At 41.2% G+C, this 20,917-nt stretch overlaps 5 protein-coding genes across 9 annotated transcripts in view; 4 read left to right on the forward strand and 1 right to left on the reverse strand.

Annotated features, from left to right (window-relative positions):
* The window catches only part of LOC134818850 (spermatogenesis-associated protein 7 homolog), a 94,758-nt gene that overhangs the window by 23,587 nt on the left and 50,254 nt on the right, over window positions 1–20,917 (forward strand). The window lies entirely within an intron of this gene.
* The window catches only part of LOC134818847 (homeobox protein ceh-31-like), an 81,044-nt gene that overhangs the window by 20,209 nt on the left and 39,918 nt on the right, over window positions 1–20,917 (forward strand). The window lies entirely within an intron of this gene.
* Window positions 1–20,917, forward strand: part of LOC134818829 (eukaryotic translation initiation factor 5B-like) — a 114,200-nt gene that overhangs the window by 20,017 nt on the left and 73,266 nt on the right. For 2 of the 4 annotated variants that reach the window (XM_063828507.1, XM_063828508.1), the window contains 5 exons: window positions 137–297; window positions 447–605; window positions 3,020–3,178; window positions 3,340–3,484; window positions 3,698–3,856. The exons of the other annotated variants lie outside the window; for them this stretch is intronic. In XM_063828507.1, coding sequence (XP_063684577.1) covers window positions 137–297; window positions 447–605; window positions 3,020–3,178; window positions 3,340–3,484; window positions 3,698–3,856 — 783 coding nt within the window. The remainder of the gene's footprint in view (window positions 1–136; window positions 298–446; window positions 606–3,019; window positions 3,179–3,339; window positions 3,485–3,697; window positions 3,857–20,917) is intronic. 4 annotated transcript variants of the gene reach the window in all.
* On the forward strand, window positions 4,434–6,104 carry LOC134818574 (uncharacterized). The gene has a single exon (XM_063828191.1). It carries the CDS (start codon window positions 4,493–4,495, stop codon window positions 6,029–6,031), a length of 1,539 nt encoding a protein of 512 aa, XP_063684261.1. The 5' UTR covers window positions 4,434–4,492; the 3' UTR covers window positions 6,032–6,104.
* On the reverse strand, window positions 6,153–20,742 carry LOC134818573 (uncharacterized). Its single transcript, XM_063828190.1, has 7 exons — window positions 18,922–20,742; window positions 18,619–18,777; window positions 18,261–18,407; window positions 17,777–18,138; window positions 17,460–17,641; window positions 6,743–6,937; window positions 6,153–6,563 (listed from the first exon to the last, which is right to left on the reverse strand). Exons 1-7 carry the CDS (start codon window positions 20,668–20,670, stop codon window positions 6,337–6,339), a joined length of 3,021 nt encoding a protein of 1,006 aa, XP_063684260.1. The 5' UTR covers window positions 20,671–20,742; the 3' UTR covers window positions 6,153–6,336.

The raw sequence follows: 20,917 nt of genomic DNA on the forward strand, positions 1-20,917 counted from the left end.
TAATAAACATGTGTCCTCGTGACGTCAAATTATGAAAATATGATCTAATTTCGAAATTATTCGTCACATTGTGCATGTGGGAAAAGTCAAGTACATACATTCTAGATAAAATAGTTAATTCTACATTTCTACACAGGGATTTACAAAACGAAGATAATGCACACACAAGACGGAAACCGAGACAGGAAGGACGAAATGATAAACCTGACCAAGTTCCGTATGATAGCTGATATTATCTCGGAGATTAAACTCTATCAAAATGAGAGATATAATTTCGCTCCTGAGGACTCGATTCAGGTAAGGGTTATAGGAGAGGAGACCAGTGAATTTTATAGAATCTGGTTAACTATCTATTAAGGGAGTATATATCAAGAAATAAGCTGTTCTTTTCTCTACTGACTAGTACTTTATCAGCCTTGATCTACAAATCTGGTGTCTATTTTCAGGATTTCTTGAGGAATTTGGATCCTTTTAGAGGTCGAACGTCCGACGAGCTGCAGACAGATTTGTACAATTTGAGTCTGGATATAGAACCGAAAGGAGCTCCACCTAAAGCTTATCCTCGTACCAATAAGTGGAACATAACTGTGGTGCCCCAAAAAGTGGTAAGTCAATAGTTTTTTTTCCAGACAAGTCAAGAAGCACTTTTTATTAAATCAAAATCAATTAAAAAGAAATTAGATCAAAATCGATTGTAAGTTTTAATTATTCTGTTTTATTAAGTTAAGTCCCAATAAAATCTTTCAAAACAAATCCTAAGTCATCAAGTACTTGCAACTGTGAATCTTACAGCTATGTCCCTCCAATATCTTCGTACCCTTCATTATCGTGTGAAGTACTCGGCTGTTCCTCGTTTTGTTCTACTCCTTCATTAACTTCATTTTCATCGCTATCATCATCATCAGAGAGAAGTTGCGTATTTCTCCTGCTCTGATACCTCTTTATCTTCTTCCTTATCTTCTTCTTAACGAACCTACACGGGATACATGCCCCCACCTCCACTGACATGTCAGGCAAATAGGTCCCCTGGGTTTCCAGCTCCAGTAAGAAAGTAGTAACACAAACTATCACCGCACACGCCGCAATCAGACTCAGGAGGACCCTCCAACTGTAACCCTCTCCGAGAGTGTAGACGAGGAGAGAGGAGACGAGACCTCCACCGGTCATACAGGACATGACAACCCCGCACGATACGGCCCGCATGTAGGTGGGATACAGCTCTGGAGTGTAGAGGTAGAGGACGTTGAAGAGGGACTGACATGCTCCACGCTGGACGAACAGAGCAGCCAGGAAGATAAGAGGACCCATACACCAGCAAAGGAGAAGAGATGCTGCTAGGAGTAGGGTGGCGATGAGCCGCATGGTGGGAAGTCTGCCCCAGTTTTCTGAGAGCAGTGCTGTGAAGGGAAGTAGCGTCACCTCGGCTGCTGTGATTATCACTGCTTCTTTTAGTGTGTCGCTGGAGAAATGGCACACATGTGCATGTTTTGGTTTCGGTAACCCGCAGTAGCCCTCTTCAAGGATGTACGGAGTCATGGCGTAACCAGTGTAGAATACAAATCCCGCTGAAAAGAAAATCAACATCATCATGATACTGTGTCTTTGGTGCTCTGGTTCGAACATATCCTTCACTTCACCACGTCTCATTATTGTTCGAATGATCAATGTTCCTGCTGGCAACTCCTTGCCGTTTTCCTTTGCCATCGCTTTCAGAACCATTCTTGCTCCGTCTAGGTCGCCACTAGATGCCATATATTTCGGAGTATCTGGCAGTAAACAGCATAATATTGAGGTTATCATCAACGGGATTGAAACCGCTATTATAACCATTTTTACTCCCATACTGTTCATTAAAAGGTAGGCCACAGTTGCTGTGTAAAGAGTACCTATTCCCCAAAATATGTTAATCAGTGTTATTGATTTTCCTCGAGCTTCGGGTGTTGCCATTTCAGACGCATAGATGATCGCTGTAAAAGTACAGAGACCGATACCGATCCCCAAACTAAAAGTCCTCCACAGCAAGAAAATGAAAAAATGAGTTAAAAGCAGAAGTGAAAGTGTTCCTAATGTCAATACCCAAACTCCCAAAACCAGGACAAACTTCCTGCCGGCCCGATCACATACCATCCCAGCAACCAGATCTCCCAACAGATTTCCGGTCAACATGACTGCAATAGTAATGCCTTGTTCGATTGTGCTCAGATGATAGCTACACGTGAAATAAACGATGAGGATGTACGGTAACATCAGAACACACGATTGGGAAAATCCGACCATTGCAACTAGAGGGAAACGCTTGTACTGATAGGGTCCCATTCCAATGTTTGCCATGGCCTCGTCAACTGTAAAAACTGGCCCTTCCTCTGCAGTTATTTCAGTGTATGTTTCCGAAGGAGCCCTGGAGATGATGGAAGCTGTCTCTCCTCTTCCTGCCATGTTTTATTTTCTGAATTCGTCGGGAAAAACGGTGCTGTTAGAACTAAAAATGAACAAAAAATATAACTAATACAAACATATCATCAGAAAAAACTGGCCCCAAATCAATGTCGGTTGTATTTTGGAAAAACTAGAGAAGAGATAGTATGTGTTAACCACAATTCTAAAAGTCTCCACAGACTTGAGATTGTAGTTATTTCACATACATTTGGTAGGAAACATTAACTACAGACTCTAGTAGTAATACATTTTTGCACACTCAAACCCCCGTTGCGTTACTGTGAATATATTCCGATATATTTGTCTTGGATGTGAATATATTTATAACATAAGTGTCTGGGGACTGCCGCAGCAGTGTCGTCGTACTACTAATTTAAGACTGTTTATTGATTCATTTTATTCGTTGAAGGATTGTAAAATTTACAAAACGTTCATAAGTTCTGTCGGTATAACATCCCGTCAGTAACTCTTGTCGTTATCTAATTACTTGCAGTTATTGATTTGATAACGAAGGCAAGTAACTTGGATTATTAATGATTATTTTTTATTTGGCCAGCGATTATTACCTCTTACACTGTTTCAGAAAAGATCAGGATCGTTGATGGGAGCAGGCAGGGCGGGAAAATCAGACTCAGTTCGGCGCCACAGAGACAGCAGTCTTAGTGACGCTAGCGAGGGCGGTCTCAGGACTCCTGGTAGCAAGAATACGGTGTCTCCTGGAAGCACCAGATCTCCAAAAGAGGTAGATCTGTTGCGTGATTCTGAGGATAGAGAGATAGAGCTTTGATGTAAATTATAGCAATATGAAATATCTAGGGCCTAGGATTTAAAAAATGATTTATCTTGTAAAATGGGTAATCTTTTGTCAACACTCACATCATCAATTAATAATTTGTTCACCAGTTCTTTGGGTACAAGTTTTCAAACAGTGGCCGAAGTGCCACCAGTGATCACGAATCACCCGAGTGTTCGCCCGTCCTACCTCCCTCCACAAGTGAAGCTTCGGACGACTGCACAGAACCTTCTCCACGAACCTTATCTCGAGCCGGTATTTTTACCGTTAACTTTTTAACGAACTTGGGGAATTTATTGATTTGTTTTACTAATGGTTTATCAGTTAGAGCGAAAGTCAGGAATTTATTAAATGTGATAATCGATTTGTCGGCTCAACTTTGTTACTCATTTGCCATAATAATTTCATTAAAATTCGAATATTTTATTTTAATCAAAACTTGAATGTAATTCATGTTTATTATTTCAGACTCAGCAGAAGATTCACCGAAACCCCCTATTCCGGCTCGAGATCCCAAACCGCCAGCTCCACCAGTTCCACCAGTCCGCGATCCAATTCTTCCGCCAGCGCCCCCAGCCAGGAAGAAAAGTGCAGTAGGGTTGCCATACACCATCCGAGAAAAGCAGTGTAAGTGTATTTTTTGCAATGAACGGGCAATACAAGTAAATGATAAAATACCCGATAAAATTTCACGTAAGGAATAACTGCTGTACATATAATTGCCAATTGATATTTGATATCTTCAAATATCTGTGAATAGTCACTAACACACTGTGACATGTGGCAAGGGCATTAAAGTCCCTAATTACGACCGACTGTATTCAATAGCTTTTGTTTACAACATAATGTTATCTTCATTGTTCCGCGAGAGATGTTGCCTAATCGTCCAGAGTTTTTGATTATATTTCATACGCGTAGGAGCACATTTCAATGACCAATTCGCGTTATTAGTTGATTTAGATCCACTATACGCCTTAGTAAATTACCGAATTGGACTGGACTAGCATGTACTCACGTATATCAAGCACTTAAATGTGCCCTTTCATATGGACAGGCAATTGTTGAACAGAGGGCCATCTTAAACATGTGTTTTCTTTGCAATTTTGATGACGTTAAACTTGGTAATATTTGGTAACGGTTGCTATAAGAACGCACGTGCAAATTGTGCCAGCCACACATCTCATTCTTTATTGTAGTCGAAAACATTTTGACGTGATTTTATGCTTCAGTCTTCCGACTAATTCGTAGATAAATGAACTAAGCATGGTGATGGATATTATACTATCGAAGAATTCCAGTCATGGTGACAGAACTTCTCATCTGTCTGACGTTTCCGCGACGCTTTATGGTGTTCGTGGTGCTGTTAAGCGATTTACTGCAAAGAAGTCAACTCCTGAGGTTTCTCGTGCTTATCTTAAACGAAGTTTTCGATGGAGGATGCTATCTCGAGTGATAGTGAGCTTTGTACGTTGGGAGAAACTGAAATCGTCCGGAAAGGATAGGGGTTTTGTGATGCGTAGAATTGTCGCAGGAAGGGTCCAAGAGAGAGTTTTCAATGTTGCGCAGTTTTCAAAGCATGTCCAGCAACACCAGGTTTTAAACATTCATGCTAAGCTTCTTATGTTTAAAGAACCTCACTATCGATGTAAAAATGATTTAGTAGTCATATTAGGTTACATGAACAGAATGCAATGCTTTAATAAATACTCTGTATTTACCAAGCGACAACTTGCTACGAAGATTCGGTATAACTGCTACTCCGAAAATACGGTGATTTTCCGAGAGGGAGCATCTCCAAAATATTTTTATTTGTTGCTATCTGGTTCGGTACAGCTTTTTAAAACGGTCAACATGCCACTTTCGGAAGGATCTGAAGACGGTATTACAGAAGAAGAGTCAAGAAGTAGAGAAGTGCTCGCGCCTCAAGGAAAACCTATTACTGAAGGAGCTAGCTTTGGGGATCACAGTATCGCCTATTCCAGTGTGCGAACTTTCACCATTAAAACTCGTGAACCTTGTGAATGTTTTACGCTTGAGGGCAAAGATTTTATAGAGCTGCTTGGAGTTTATCATGACGAAGAACGAATGATGAAATCCAATGTTATAAGAAAGATACCTCAAGTTGAAAATGTGCCAGAGGCTGATATAAAAAGGGCAATCGATACTTCTTACATAAAAACTTTCGCTAAAGGCGATCTTATAATCAAAGGAGAGGACTTTTGTTTAGATAACCAAAACTCCTCTGATCCTCCTTCAGCTCATTTAGACACGTATGCTTGTGTTGTCGTTTCTGGATCAGCAGTTTTAGAAAAGCAAATTAGTGTCAGTCAAGAGCCACTTCCTGGCGGGACAACGATTGTCAAGCTTCCCGACGATTCGATTGAGAACAAAACACTAGAAACAGTTACCCAGAAAGTTCGGGCGCGAACCACCATGGAACAGCCCTTCGATTTTGAAGGACTATTGACTCTGCCCCCACCTCCTCCTGAGTTTCCGACTCTCAAATTCCTCTCTGTTCAGACGTACGTGGCTGGGGACCTTTTCCTTCCATTCGTTCGTGAAAAAGACTATGTTGTAGGAGCTAAAGAAGCTACCACAATCCTTTACGTCCCAAAAACCCCTTTTATGCTGCACAAATCTGGGGAAATTATGGCCAAACTTTTCGATGAGCTCCTTAATGCAAAAATATCTGTCGATGAGCAGCTGAAAGAATATAATTCACGACGGATATGGAAGGATTACAGAAAGCAGCTGGTTAGACAGGTTCTAGTGGACAAACTGCTGAGGAAGTCTCGCTGTTGATTCAGATGTCAAGGGACGCCTTTACAATTTAATTTTATTCTATACAGTGTTGATTTCATTTTATTGAATTTAATTTTATGTCTTGAATATTTGACACAAGTTACAATTAAACTCTGGATTTCCAAACTATAGAATACTTTTAAATGATAGATCAGTTCTCAATTGACAATAATTGTAGTTATATTAACAAAATTCATTGAACTATTAGAGCAGTCAAACTTATGTCATACATTTTTCTTCTTGATAGAGCAGTCTTTAAACTAAGATATGTAATGGGGTACGGGATTGCATCTTAACTACACTGTTCACAGACCTGGCAAAAAAGAATGTTGCTCTTTGGTGTTCGTATTTGATATAACAGTTGAGGAGTTACTGGGACTAAGTTTTTCAGACTTGACAGATAAATGTTCAGTAGACAAGGTAGAGGAGAGAGGTTTGTAGGGATGGCACCAGGCTGCCACTTCAGATTCGTACAAATGTCTGTGTATCGCTGCTCTCGTCTTCGTGCAGAAACTCCCTCGCACGTACAATCCTAAAGATGTATGGTTAATAAATATACATTTTTTTAACCGCGACCGGTCATCTCGTATTCCTAGTTTATTCCTTTCGGGCCTAGTGTTGTTTCAGTTGCTTTCATAGATCTAAACCTTAAACCGATCGGATTGTTACAATCAAAATTTGAAGCTAAATGTGCATTATTTTATTTCTCACCGAGTCGAAAGTCATCCTGAATTTGAGTGATAAAACTTATCATTTTGTCTGCATTTTGGTTCAAAAGTGGGTCGAATCCCAACTGGTAACCTAGCTTCTTTAAATCTTGTAGTATTCGTTTCAACATGTCCCGGAGTCTGCCATACGTTTCCTTACAAAGCACTCCTGTTTCTGGCAATTTCCCCACATACTCTCCTGAAAAGTCAAAAATAATAATAATTTATGGGTGAACCATTATTGAAAACTAAAGTGAAGTAACACAGCATCATCGGATCACGGCCTATTACAAAACGCTGTTAATGGCCTAGGGAGAATGGAGATATACAAGATTACATCATCCACGATGACCCTGGACAAAAAATACCGTATTGTTGCGTGGAGCACGGAACGTAATTTGAGAGTAGTTTCTGTAAGTGATAGTATATTATGAGACAAAACAAATAATGAGCTGTGTAGTTGCTAAGTGAACCAAGTGGCAACAACTGCAGGTTGTTTCATGTCTGACATTATTTCTTGTAAGAGTTTAGTTCATAGACACCAGGAGTACAGCTCTTTCTAGACTGAAATTTACCGCGCCTCCAACAATTTTAAATCAATCTCTTCATCTCAAAGTTGGATAATACTTTGATCTAATCACTGAGTCCTAAACCCTTTTTATAAACAATAAAAAAGGGGGACTTAGTGTTTACTAAGTCCTTATAATTACAAATGTAAATATAATGAGGATAAAAACATGAACAATTATTATAGAATATTTGATGAGTGAAATGATAAAAGGATAAAGCATTTTCCGCCAATGGCCATACATGGCTTTTTAGGGTTTTCTCTTTCTATTTACATGATCAATGAAATCAAGGACAAAGCTGCTTGATTGTGTAAATGTGTAAAGTAAAGTTATAAAGCATCAGCTGCAGGCATGGCCTATTATTTATTAAAATTCAATTTATTGTCCTTTTTGCTTTTCCATAATTTTATTTCCGTGATCTGATTTATGAATTTTACTTAATACATCACGACTCACGTGCCGTCTAACTGAATAGAGATTAGAGTATCGTCCCGCGAGATTGAGCAAGGAATCGGACAACTAATCCGAATTTGTAAGATTCACAAAGCACGTGAATCTAAGTACGCTGGGCGAGAATCCAAGGCCATTGCCCCTTTTTCGAATGAGTCAAAAGCTTAAAATTAATGGTAATAGGGATAAAAACGATTATTGAGTAATGAGTATTTTATGAGTGAACTGATTAAGCATACACCGCCATGTCACAATTTATTTATTTTCTAAATTAGTTCTATTTGCGAGATCTATCAAATTAACTTCCCTCTCTTAATTATACTGAGGACCAAAGCATAGACGATTAATGAGTATTTGATCAGTGAAATGCATATACCGCCAATCAGGGTCCGCTCAGGTAGTCCGGTACAATTCAATTTATATTTCTTTAGTTTTTTGCATATAATAGTTAATTCTATAAATTTATCAAATTCAATTAACGCGTCTGGTAAGACTTGAATGAGAATCAAACCCAGGATGCACGACATGAAGAATTCGTTATAACTTTGTATGAAAAGCATTAATGAATAAACATAAACGATTATTGAGATGGTTTTTGATGAGTGAAATGATAATTATACTTCTGAGATCTATATTATTATAACGAGGATCAAACACAGCAATTATTAAGTATTTGTTGGGTGATACGGGGGGATCAGGTACTAAGTTCTGTACGTGACGTCGACTAAGTGTAATTTTGGAACCCACCCACCCCCTTCGCGGCTTTTGTGGTGATAACTGTTGAGAAATCACGGTACTAACTGTGTCTTGGTATATAAAATAAGATACCCACCCATAAATTGCTTTAAACAGCTCATTAAACATTGGGAAATGGGCAAATTATACCCACTATTTAGTAGGGGTTTTGTTTTCAATGTAGTCGAAAAAAGATTTTTGTTTTGCACTTTATAATACGTTACACTTTAGTCGCTCTGCAACTGTTTGCTCTTACACGCTATTACACACGTTTACACGAATACTCGTTTAAACGATTACACAGTTAACGGCCTGTTCTGTAGTTATTTATACACTGGGTGGTATACATTTTATGTACATTGCTTCTTGAAGAACTATTATGGCTAGTGGCAGTAATCAGAAATCAGAAAGCGATGAAGCGAAAAAGCTAGTACTTGGAAACCTGCTCAATAAAGCTGATGCTCCCAGCAAGAAAGTGCTAAGCTCGTATAGTTTCGCTGTAACCTACAAGGCCAATTTGGACAATATGCTGAAAAATAATGCCACATTATTAGAAGCTTGTGCGACATATCTTGGTTTCACCGTCCGAGAAAAAGAAACAGAAAAGAAATTGTACAAGAATCAGCAAGTCCTGTGCGATAAGATGATACTCAAGATTGAAACCCTGTTTGACATAGACTGTGCTATGTGCAAGGGAACTTACTGCAACGAACTGACTGATGAACCGCTTTTGAAATGTCGGCTCTGTTTGCAGGGTTCTCACAATTGTGAAGCTATGATTGAGAAAGCAAAAGCCCTCAACCAACTGATTCAGGATGGCACGCTACCTCCCGGAACATCATGGCAATGTTTTGGGTGCGACAAGAAGAATGACACCTCGCTCCAACAGGTGCTTACCGCCAAACCCACAAGTTCTACCGAAGCTGCTTTGCACCCTATAAAAGAAGAAGGTGAAGCGGAAGTAGAGAAGAATGAAGACAACGCTAACGACAGAGAGAGCCCCAGGCGGGGTAGGGAAGAAATTAGAAATGATATTAATGAAAATGAAACCACATCAACACAGATCTGCAAACTAACATCTGCATCCTCACGAGTTCTTGGAGCAGTTCTTAGTACCGTCTACTGTTTTGTGTGAACACATCAGCCCGGAGTTTTGTACGGAGAACGCTTAATCACCAACCATGGGACCAAGACCGCGGGATGCACAAAGAGATAACTACAGTTTAAATCTCTCTGAAAAGCTCGTCAAAAGAGAATTGCAACTAGGGCTACTCAACCGAGTGAAGGAGGACAGCGTCCTCCTCAGCACTAAAATACTTCCCAGTATCCGCCCCAAGATCGGCAAATCATTCCATCACAAAGACTTAGACCAGAAGTCCCAGTCCATCTTACTCCAGGCTAGGGTTCAAATCTTGGAGCAATGCGCTATTACAGAGGCTCAACGTGACACGAATAAATTACAACTTGGTCTTAGTAAAGCACTAGATAGATACGTAGATCGAGAGAGGATAGAAAAGCTTATTGACGACCAGAATCGTAGGTTAAGGACAACGAACCTAAAGAGGCTGGACAAGAAATTCAGATTCCATCTTGATAAGGCAAAACAAGAGCGCCAAAACTCTCATCCTCAACCCAACACTAACAGGATCAGCAAACGGAAACGGAATGCTGACCAAAGAGGAGCGGAAAGAAAGAAATATCGTGCATCAAAAGCCGCCAAAAAGGTTGAGTGGATGAAAAACCATGTGGAACGGAACATCAAGGGTAAATTGGTTATAAACCTTTCTTCACAAGAAGTACCGGACATCGCGTACATGTATTTAGCAAAAGGTCTCAACTTTGTTGAGAGTAGACCAGTAGCAAAAGAAGATTTACTCTTTGACGTTAAAGAGTTCCTGCGAAAGATGGAATGGAAAGCATACTTCCACCAAACCCAAACAGATACAGCCGGTGATACTGAAGATATCCACAAGGATTTGCGACTACGGTCTAGAAGGCATCCGCAAGACTACAGTCATCCCCTGTTCGATGAAATCAAAACAAGATTGACGGGATTCGTCACAAACCCAAATCCTGACGAACCACATTCAAACCTTACTGATGCCGAACAGAGAGGAAAGGGCTGGGTCTTGAAATCAATAGAGGATCAAAGTATATTCGTCACGAGTGCGGACAAAGGTGGAGCTACGCTGCTTTTGGACTATAGGACCGTGATGGACACAGTTAAATCTGAACTGGAGAAGGAGACAAAATTTACAAAATTGGAGATAAGTGTAGGAGTGAAAATGGAGCAGACTCAATTGAAAGTGAAGGAAGCAGTCCTCAAACATCATCATCTGAACATCATCTCTGAGGAGGTAAAGAAGCGAATCACAGGTATAAATGACAAGGGGAACATGGTCCACGCACCTGAAATCCGCCCTGAAATACCATATGCGTACCCTTTATACAAGGTTCACAAACTATCTCAAGAACAAATCGAGGCAAAGACTATACCACCTGTCAGATTAGTTCACGCAACTAAAGGAGGGCCCCTTTATCGTTTAGAGAAGTTTGTGAGCCCGTACGTCACTCAGATCAGCAGAAAATACTGTGAGGAGGAGTTTATCTTGGATACCCCAGACATTATTTCTCAGATCAACAGCTACAACAAGGAGACGCTAAAGGGCGCTTCTAGAAACTTGCAGCTCTTTACTCTAGACGTGGCAGCATTATATCCTAGCATCAGGCCTGAACTAGCGCTTACTGCTCTTGAGGATGCCCTCAATAGTGATACCAACTTCTCACAAGAGCTAAAAGCGGCTTTGCATGAGTTCACTGACCTGATTTTCCGGGAGTCCTTTGTCACTTATCAGGGAGAGGGATACATTAACAAGGAGGGTATCCCGACGGGAAATTGTATCTCAAGACAAGTGGCAGATGTGACGATGCATTGGCTATTGTTTAAACAGATCAAAGGAAAGATGAAAAACTGGAGTTTGGTAGACCTCTGGAGGAGATTTATTGATGATGTACTTGGGGTGTGGTTAGGAACAGTCCGACAGTTCAATCTATTCGTGGAGCAACTGAACAAACTGGCAGAACCATTTGGAATCAGATTTGCTGACCAACAAATCGGTAAAACTGTTAATTTCCTTGACATCACTCTAACCTTGGATACTTACAACCAGATCCAATATAGACTCTACAGAAAGGAGACAGATGCTAGGAATTACTTGCGAACGGATAGCTTTCATCCTCACCATGTATTCGAATCTGTGGCGTTTTCCCAGATGATACGAATCATAGAAAGGAACTCGCAAGACTCAACCTGTGTAGAAGACTTAATGGAGCTGAAAGCAGATTTATCTAAAAGCGGACATAACAGCGTTAAGTTAGAGGAGATCGAGCCGAGAGCAGTTGTCAGAGTACTGGAGAACACCCACGGAGCCAACAGGTCTAAGGAGAGTGAGAACGCTGATAACTTAGTCTTTTCAGTACAACACTCTTCGGACAACATTCAGCTGAAGAAGTTGATTCACGAACTTGGACCGGACATCAGGAGGATATGTGGAGATATACGTGTGATATTTGCCACACGAAAACATCCTTCAATCGGAAACAGGGTAGTGAAGAATCGACAACTTGGAAATAAGGCTGAATGTCCCCAAAAAACATCACAGAAGTGCTCAGCCCCTGGATGCAAGACTTGCCCGGTATTGTTCGATCTTGACTCTAAGATCATGGTCAACGGCATGGAGCTTAATCTAGACGAATCCCTCACGTGCAAAGATAAGCACATTATTTACGTTGCACAATGCCAGCAGTGTAGGGCTATTGAGGGATCTGAGGACACTTACTTTGGGCAGACGTTGACTCCATTCCACATTAGGCTCAATGGGCACCGGAACAAGTTCAACATTGACGACCGTGCCCTCTACGAGCACTCAGCCTTATCAATGCATTGTTACGATGTACACAAGGACACTTTCAGTTTTGACTGTTTCAAATTCGGGATTGTGAAAAAGACTAAACCTTCCCTATTAGATAGGGAAGAGGCTAGATTTTGTGCAAAGTTTAGAACTAATGTTTGGGGTTTAAATAGGATGGAAATTAAAAGGTAGTTTTTTTGTGGTTTTTACCAATATCTGTAATTAATTAATTTTAACAATTTTGTGCCAATTTTGCGTCATTTTTCTTTATAAATTTTATCTACCACGCTATCAGTGAAACAATTTTATCGTATTCCAATTTCTGATCGACTTTCATGATATTCTCTAATCATGACCTTTTTATAAATTTTTGAATCTCTTTGACTGAGTATTATGATTGATTTTATCTGACTAATTTATTTCTTTTTTGTAGGCTCTAGCGATGTAATAAACGAAGTTTCCAAGCCAAATTTGTGTGTTTCCCTTCGTGTCCAAAATCAATCATTTTACAGATCTGCAAAGAATACACAATGAGAAGATGCCCCCATGGTCTCACTGGGAAGAGACCCATTGAAGGGAAGAAGTGCCCGTTCCAGCACCCTATTAGGTGCCGTTATTACACGCAGTATGGTAATGATAGACACCAAGGGTGTAAGAAAATGAAAGATTGCACTTTCTACCACCCAAAACTGTGCAGAGATTCAGTATCCCAGCGATGTTGCCTGAACAAAGAATGCGGCTATGTTCATCTAAAGGGAACTGCCAGAAAAACTGTTGGTACTGCGACGGCAATAAACGACAGACAAAATTCCCGGCAGCAACAGCAACAGCAACAGCAAGCTCAACCAAGGCAAAGATTAGAGTCATATAGCAACCAAAATAACAGAGGACAATGGCCCCCTCTTAACTCATATGACCCTGAAAAAATGGGAAGCTTGTACTCCGTATACACCCCACACCCGCCCACTGTCGAAAATGGAAGACCTGCCAGACGTCATAAAGACAGTACCTCTGAGAAAGACAGTGCTTTTTTAGAGAAACTATTGGAAAATCTCAAAGATGGCATAATATCCCAAATGGACTCCAAAATGACGGAACTTCGGAGCCAACTTCCATCAATCATCCAGGAGACTCAATGGACCCTACAGCGCCCAAGGTCCCACCAAGGTCCTATACAAATGCCATTATCGATGCCGCCAACTGCCCCGATGGTGATCCCCAACCAAACACATCACATGCCAATGAACCTCATCCCCAACTATCCCGCATCCTGCTTTTGAATGCAAGGTCCATTTCCCCAGCCGCCACTAGCACGGTCAAATGGAAGATACCATTCTTGAAAGACCACATCATTGAAGAGGAAGGAGGCCTACCTGTACCCTTCTTCGCAATAACAGAATCTTGGCTCAAGCCTTACATAAGTGATGCCCAAGTCGCAATCCAAGGCTACAACTGTATCAGAGCAGACCGTCCTACCCGAAAAGGGGGTGGCTGTGCTCTATATGTTGCGGAACCGCTTATTTTCTCTGACGCCATCAGTCACAGTGACAAACACTGCAATATGCTGTACGTTTTTATAGACAGTATGAATACATTTGTCTCTGTAATCTATCGTCCACCTGATGCCCCAGCAAACTCATTTAGAGAAGTCTTGAACACGGTTCAAGAAAAACTTAACCACCTCACATTAGAAAATAGGACACCAGATCTATATATCATGGGAGACTTCAATCTTCCAAATATAGACTGGGAGACTCCTGATGCAACTCAAGAACTGTCCATTGTTAACCAACAAGCATGTTCGGATCTTTTGGAATTCATGAATAAGAACTTCCTGTCGCAAATGATCCTCAAGCCTACTAGAAAGGACAACATCATCGACCTGGTGTTTACTAACAAACATCAGGATATAGCGGAAACAAACATCAGGGAAACCCAAGTGTCTGACCATCGACTCGTGGAACTCCTGCTAGGGTACAACCCCCTCAGTCCTAAAAAAGATACCGCATCATCACATGATAAATACTCATTTAGAGCTGCTGATTTCCACAGGGCAGACTTTGATACAATGAATGAGCAATTTTCTAGTATAAACTGGAAATCACTAAACGAACTATGTGACAAAGATAAGGACGGGAGTGACTTTTTAGAGCTTATCAGACTAACGGTCCTCCAGATTACCCTCCTTCACTCTCCCCTCAAAAGCACAGCAGATTCTAGTTCGACCTCAACCGGCAAAAGCCGCCAGCAGCGGGACAAGTATGTTCTTAAAAGAAGAAGAAGAAAACTTAATGTACGCATTAAAGCCCTCACTGAAAGAAACCCGTCTTCTCAAAACATTGCTAAGTTGACTAAAGAAGTGAGCCTACTCACATTTGAGATTAGCGAACTGATTACTAAGCAATTGAATGAGAATGAAGCTAAAGCTGTAAGCACTATCAAAACGAATCCACGCTTCTTTTACAGCTATGCAAAACGATTTGCTAAGACGAAGTCGTCTGTCTCCCCCATCAGAGATAATAGTGGGACTCTGAAAACGGACGCAATTGACAAAGCAGAGCTTCTCCAGGCGCAATACGTCAAAGTATTCAGCGACCCCAACGCCGCCAACGTCGACGCATGCCTTGCTGGACTAAACCCCGTCCCAGATAGAAATCTGGACAGCATAACCTTCACTGTGGACGACATAGTAGAAGCCATTAAAGAACTGGATCCCTACTCTTCAACCCCTGATGGAGATATCCCAGCTAAAGTTCTCACAAAGTGTAAGGATAGCCTTGCAGTCCCTATATTTTTACTTTGGCACGATTCGTTTAGATCAGGAGTTATACCACCAAGTATGAAGACCCAGTATATAAGTATAACACCAATATACAAAAAGGGAGACCGCACATCAGCAGCCAACTACCGCCCAGTCTCCATCACGTCTCATCTTATCAAGATTTTCGAGAGAGTGCTAAGAAAACACATCGTCCAGCACATGGAATCAAACAGCTTTTTGTCTCCGCACCAACATGGTTTCCGTAAAAAAAGGAGTTGCCTCACTCAACTTTTGGACCATGTAGACAATATTCTGAAGACCCTCAATAGTGGCGATGAAGTGGATGTTATATACCTGGATTACGCCAAGGCGTTTGATAAAGTGGATCACAACATTCTTCTAGCTAAAGCCAAACGCTACGGTATCACGGGCAAAACTCTACAGTGGCTTGCTGAGTTCTTAAAGAATCGCCTGCAAACAGTGGTCGTCGAAGGAGAAAAGTCGTCCTTCCAGATTGTGATAAGTGGTGTCCCACAGGGAACTGTGTTAGGTCCAATCTTGTTTATTCTGTATATAGATGACCAACTGGACACGTTATTAACTGCTCTTGGAAAGGTCTTTGCTGATGACACGAAGCTTATAAGCAAAATTACTGATTTAGTAGCAAGGTGTTTGCTTCAAGAAGATCTGTTTAATGTCATCAAATGGGCCCTGCAAAATAACAACCAAATTTGAAGTTATCAACTACAAGCTGAATAAATCCCTGCTATTGAGAGAACTCCCCTTCTCCAACGAAGACTACAGCTACAGCTCAACAAACGGGGAAATTATCGAACCAACGCAAACAGTCAGAGACCTTGGAGTACTCCTCTCAAATGACTGCTCGTGGACGCCCCATATCCATCAGATGCTGAAAACTGCTAAGAAAATGGCATCGTGGGTCTTCAGTGTCTTCAGTGACAGATCACCTTTCCTGATGCTCACCCTTTTCAAAACAATGGTGAGGAGCAGGCTAGAATACTGTTGCCCGGTCTGGAACCCCAGCAAAATCACAGATATAGAAGCAATCGAAAATGTTCAGAGGAACTACACTCGCCGTATCTTAGGTTGTCAGCAATTGGATTATTGGGACCGTCTTAAGAAGCTGGACCTGCTCTCCCTGCAGAGGCGAAGAGAGCGATACATCCTGATCCATACATGGAAGATGGCAAACGACCTTGCTCCAAATGACATCAACATGGTATTCAAGGAAAACGCTCGACATGGCATAAAAGCCATAGTCCCACCACTGAACAACAAATCGCAACGATCAGTGGCCACTCATTACGAGAATTCCTTTGGAGTGAATGCAGCGAGACTATGGAACCTCCTCCCACGACAAGTGAACAGTTTAACTGCTCTAGGACCCTTCAAGGTATCACTTGCTCGATTTTTGGAGACGTTTCCCGATACCCCGCCAACCAAAGGATACACCGCCATCACCAACAACTCACTCCTGGAATGGAATCTACAGAAAGATCTGAACCAGGAATGAATGGAGGACGTACTAGTTACTGTTGTCCAGAAGCAATCCCTGCCAAACCAACCTAAAGTACCTAAAGTAAGTACGAATTAGATAAAAAGTTACAAAAACAGGAAAATTTTTTTTAAAAACCCAAAAACTCAAAAAAACCTCAAAACCCATTCCCAAAATTGAAATCTGAGGTAAAATGGGTTTTTTGAGGTTGGACACCCCCCTTAGTACCATATACTAACTGTTTTTCTGGGAATTGTACCATGTACTAACTGTGTTTTGGAAGAAAATATGACCCAACGTCACGTACGGTACTAAGTGTATGATCCCCCCCCCCCCCCCCCCCGAGTGATAAAGCATCAACCGCCACAAGTTGTCTAATCTCATGACTACAGTTCAATTTCGTCTGTATTTAGGTTTAGCTTTATTCTATTATTATTATTATATTAATGTAAATTTTATTTTTTAAATGTCAATGATTTATTAACGATAATTAAGTATTTGTTGGGCGAAGAGATAAACTTTGAGGATATACCGCCAAAAGGAGTCAGTCCTCTTATCTCATGATTACAATTCAATTTCGTTTTTATCTAGATAAATAGCAAGTTATTATATTATTATTAACGTAAATTCTATTTTCTTCGTAGATTCCAGTCGCATGATCTATAAGTTTTTAAAAGTTTTTTTACAAGTTGCACAAAAATAGATCTATATTACAATGTAGATGATGTCGGATCAGCGCTACTAAACCCATTATTTTATAGTCTAAAAAAAAATCTTACCCCCGATATTGAGCTGCCTTTGAAAAGTGAGAATTGAAGTCGAAGTGAGTTCTGACAAAACGCCATTTATTTCCGAAAACACCGAATGATAGTGAAGATGTCTCAGCAACAGTTGTACTTCGCACAAAAATCTCGTGATTCCAGCATCGTTCTTCAGATAGAACCCGTACTTTATTGCTATTCTGGGATTTGGGTAATAACAAGGAAACTTCTTTGGTGGGCTAGTTTCTGGTTCATTTGGCGTATAGAAATTTGCTAGAAGTAGAACTATATATCAATCGGTGAAGAATCCAAAAAGGAAAAGACCTACTCCATACCTAGCATAAGTAGATTCAGGAAGATTATCAATAGCCCCGGTTGCCAGTTTCTCCAACAAGTCATCCTTCTCCTCGGGGGTCCAGACCCCAACCCTACCCAGCGACACCACAATCTGCAGCTTATCTCTCATTGTGGTGAAGTTTCCCGCCTTGAGTTCCAGCCACCCTCCATCCCGCATCTTGCTTGACTCTGGTTCTGATATCATGGTCACCATATCGTACGCCGCCGAGGATAGTCTTCTGACAGCTTTCATGAGCGCACCGGTGTCGTCAATAGATTCACTGTTTATTTCCTCTTCTTTCGTTTTGTCTTCTTCCTGTTCCGCCACTGCCACTGACATCAACCCTTCCTCAACTTGAACCTGCATAAGGAAAATTAATTGAAATAATTGACACAATTTTCTTGTCGTTTCTTAATCTGGTGTCAATGTAAATTAGAAATCAGGTATAGTACAATAATTAGGACAAAACGAAATTGTATCACCATCACGTGATCGTTGGTGCTCATCAGTCTCCCGAGGTGTTCCACTTGAACGTTGGTAATATCTGTACTTGGTGCCACCACCCCGCCCTGGACCATGTCCGTGGTCTCGCCCGTGTACACCAGGGCACACTTGTACAGCTTGTGGCTCTGAAATTTAAGGTATTTGGAGTGCTTGTGAAATTTAAGATGGTGGGTGAAACAGCAAACTTACGCCTTGACGTTCTAATCTAGGCTCGGTCAAATTTATATAGAAATAAGAGATCTTGATTAAGTGTCTTGTTCGTAAATGTAAATCCTGCTCTTACATTACTTTAATTGACAGCAAGATGATTCTAGAAATTAACTGTTAAAAATGAACCTTGTTAAGAAAGTCCGTCTTCAAGAAGAGTTTGTAGCCAGTTATAGTGTGATCTTCAATATAACGAAAGAGAGCCTTTTTACTCAGATCCCCTGTGTACCTCTCTGTATCAAATACAAAATACCGTTTCTCACTGACGTAGTCTATTTCCGTCAACTCCTGAGGAAGAACATTCGTAACCATTTGCATAATTATTATACAATTTATGAATAAACATTTGTATTTGACATATTATACAAGTTATAAATATTTTCGTGTGAAATTTAGTGATCGCATAATACAATTGAAGGAATGTTCTCTTACCTGGATATAGACACAAGCACCTTCCAAGCAGGTCACGTAATACCCAATCTCACAATATCTTAGATCAGGATTGAGATAGCCCTTCAGAAAGTTAACCAAGGTCGCCAGGTTTGGAATGTTAGCTTTAATGATACAGTACACCCAGATAGGAAGGAAAGCATCAGCACCAACGGCGTTATCAGAGCAAATTCTAACCATATGCTTGTGGATATCAGTAGCAGCGAAACTGATAGCCTGCATTATTTTAGTGGGCGTCATGGAGAAGATCAGACTCTTGAGGCGTGATATGGCGCTGTAGTAGGGCAGCGTGTTCGTCTCCACAAACTGAGTTGGGACTCCTATCTGCTGCTGGGTGTACCCACTTAGTCTCTTGCACTTGTCGTAGATGAAACCGTCCAGGTTGGGTTTTGTTACTGTTCCCATTGCTTGGGAGAAGATCCTGGGTAGGATGCGCTGTTCCAAAGTGCCGAACACGTTGATGGGGTCCACCATGATCCCTGCGTGTTTCAGCTTGTCACAAATGTATAGAGTCATCGCACTCACGTATTCTTGGTACCTGGACGGGTTGGCTCCTGGGATAGATTCCGAGTATGGTTCAGTACAATTGTCTTCAAATACCAGGATACTCGTCCACTCATCCGCTCTGTCCTCTACTGGTTCGCATTCCAGACATTCTTTCACATATTCGTCTATCTTCCTGTTCTCGAATGATTTACGGTCTTTTAGTAGACTGCCAAGCGCGTCGATACCGTGGTCCGTTTGATTGTCTTTGAGTATCTGGGTCAGCTGCTGCTGTATACTGTTGATGTCACTCTTCATAAATACCATATCGTGAGAAACTGACTGTAGACGGATGCTTATCCGTTTGAAGCTGTTGAAATCCGGACGTTCCATTATGGGATGATCAAATTCGTTCATAATGGTGCTATCCTTGAAGTAAGCTTGCAGAAACATCCGTTTCAGTCTGATTTTTTTGGTCTTGACCTGGAGCATTTTGTCCTGGATTTCGTCTATAATTTGTGAGTGTTTGAGCCAGTCGTTAAACGTTTTCATCCGAAGGTAAGATGGAGCGATCATCGTTGAGTCTAAGCTAACCAGTTTTTCGATCATTCCATTCAAAAAAGCAAACTTAATAGACAAGTACCGGGTCCTCAAGTTTAATGTCTCCAAAGTCAGATCATAGTTTTTATGAAGGAATTTGCCCAGGTATTTGACCTGTTTTCGATCATTCTCCAGCTGTCTGGCATCATCCAGCGCCTCCCTCTGTTCAGTCAGATCTTTGATCTCCTCCAGCGCATTGTTAGCTTGTACCTCCAGTTCCTTAATGCACTCCGACACTTTGGGTCCAGCTCGAGTAAAGGTGCCCTCTGAGGAGACTATAGACTCGTAAGAAGTTGAGAGATCGGTAACGTAGTCTTTAAGTGGTTCCATCTCGGCTCGGGTGGACAGATACATAGACATTTTCAACTCCTTTGTAGTCGGAAGAGTGCTACTTCGAGAGAACGTCGGACTGATTTTTCTCTTGGGCATACTACGAGGTAAGGAGTTGGAAGCGGCTCTAGCGTTAGGCAGAGAGGATGGCTGTTTTTTACTGGTTTCCTCGCTTCCGGTGTAAGGGGTTGTGTCGAGACTCAAGCTGGAATTAGCTGTTACATCAGAGCCAAAGGGCGAGTAAGGAGATCCACTTGTTGGAAGAATGGAGTCGTTTTGGTGGGAGATCCCCAGATTTTCTTTGATAAACTTGTACATGTTGGACAACGGAATTTACTCAAACGACCATGTACTGGGGAAATTTGATACGCACTTGCCATGTTCCTTTGATAAGACAGAACATAACACAGATATTGAAAGTGTAATGGAATCCGACTTGACAAAAATAATACTATTTTAGGCTCAGGGATGACACATATACGGCATATTTGCCCCACTGTACGGGGTCCGCCACGTACTTTCTGTACGGTAATTTCCATCCATGTGCAGTGTGCGGCCACGAAAA

Source organism: Bolinopsis microptera, chromosome 7 (assembly GCF_026151205.1).
Source record: "Bolinopsis microptera isolate Bmic1 chromosome 7, MBARI_Bmic_1.0, whole genome shotgun sequence".
NCBI lineage: Eukaryota > Metazoa > Ctenophora > Tentaculata > Lobata > Bolinopsidae > Bolinopsis > Bolinopsis microptera.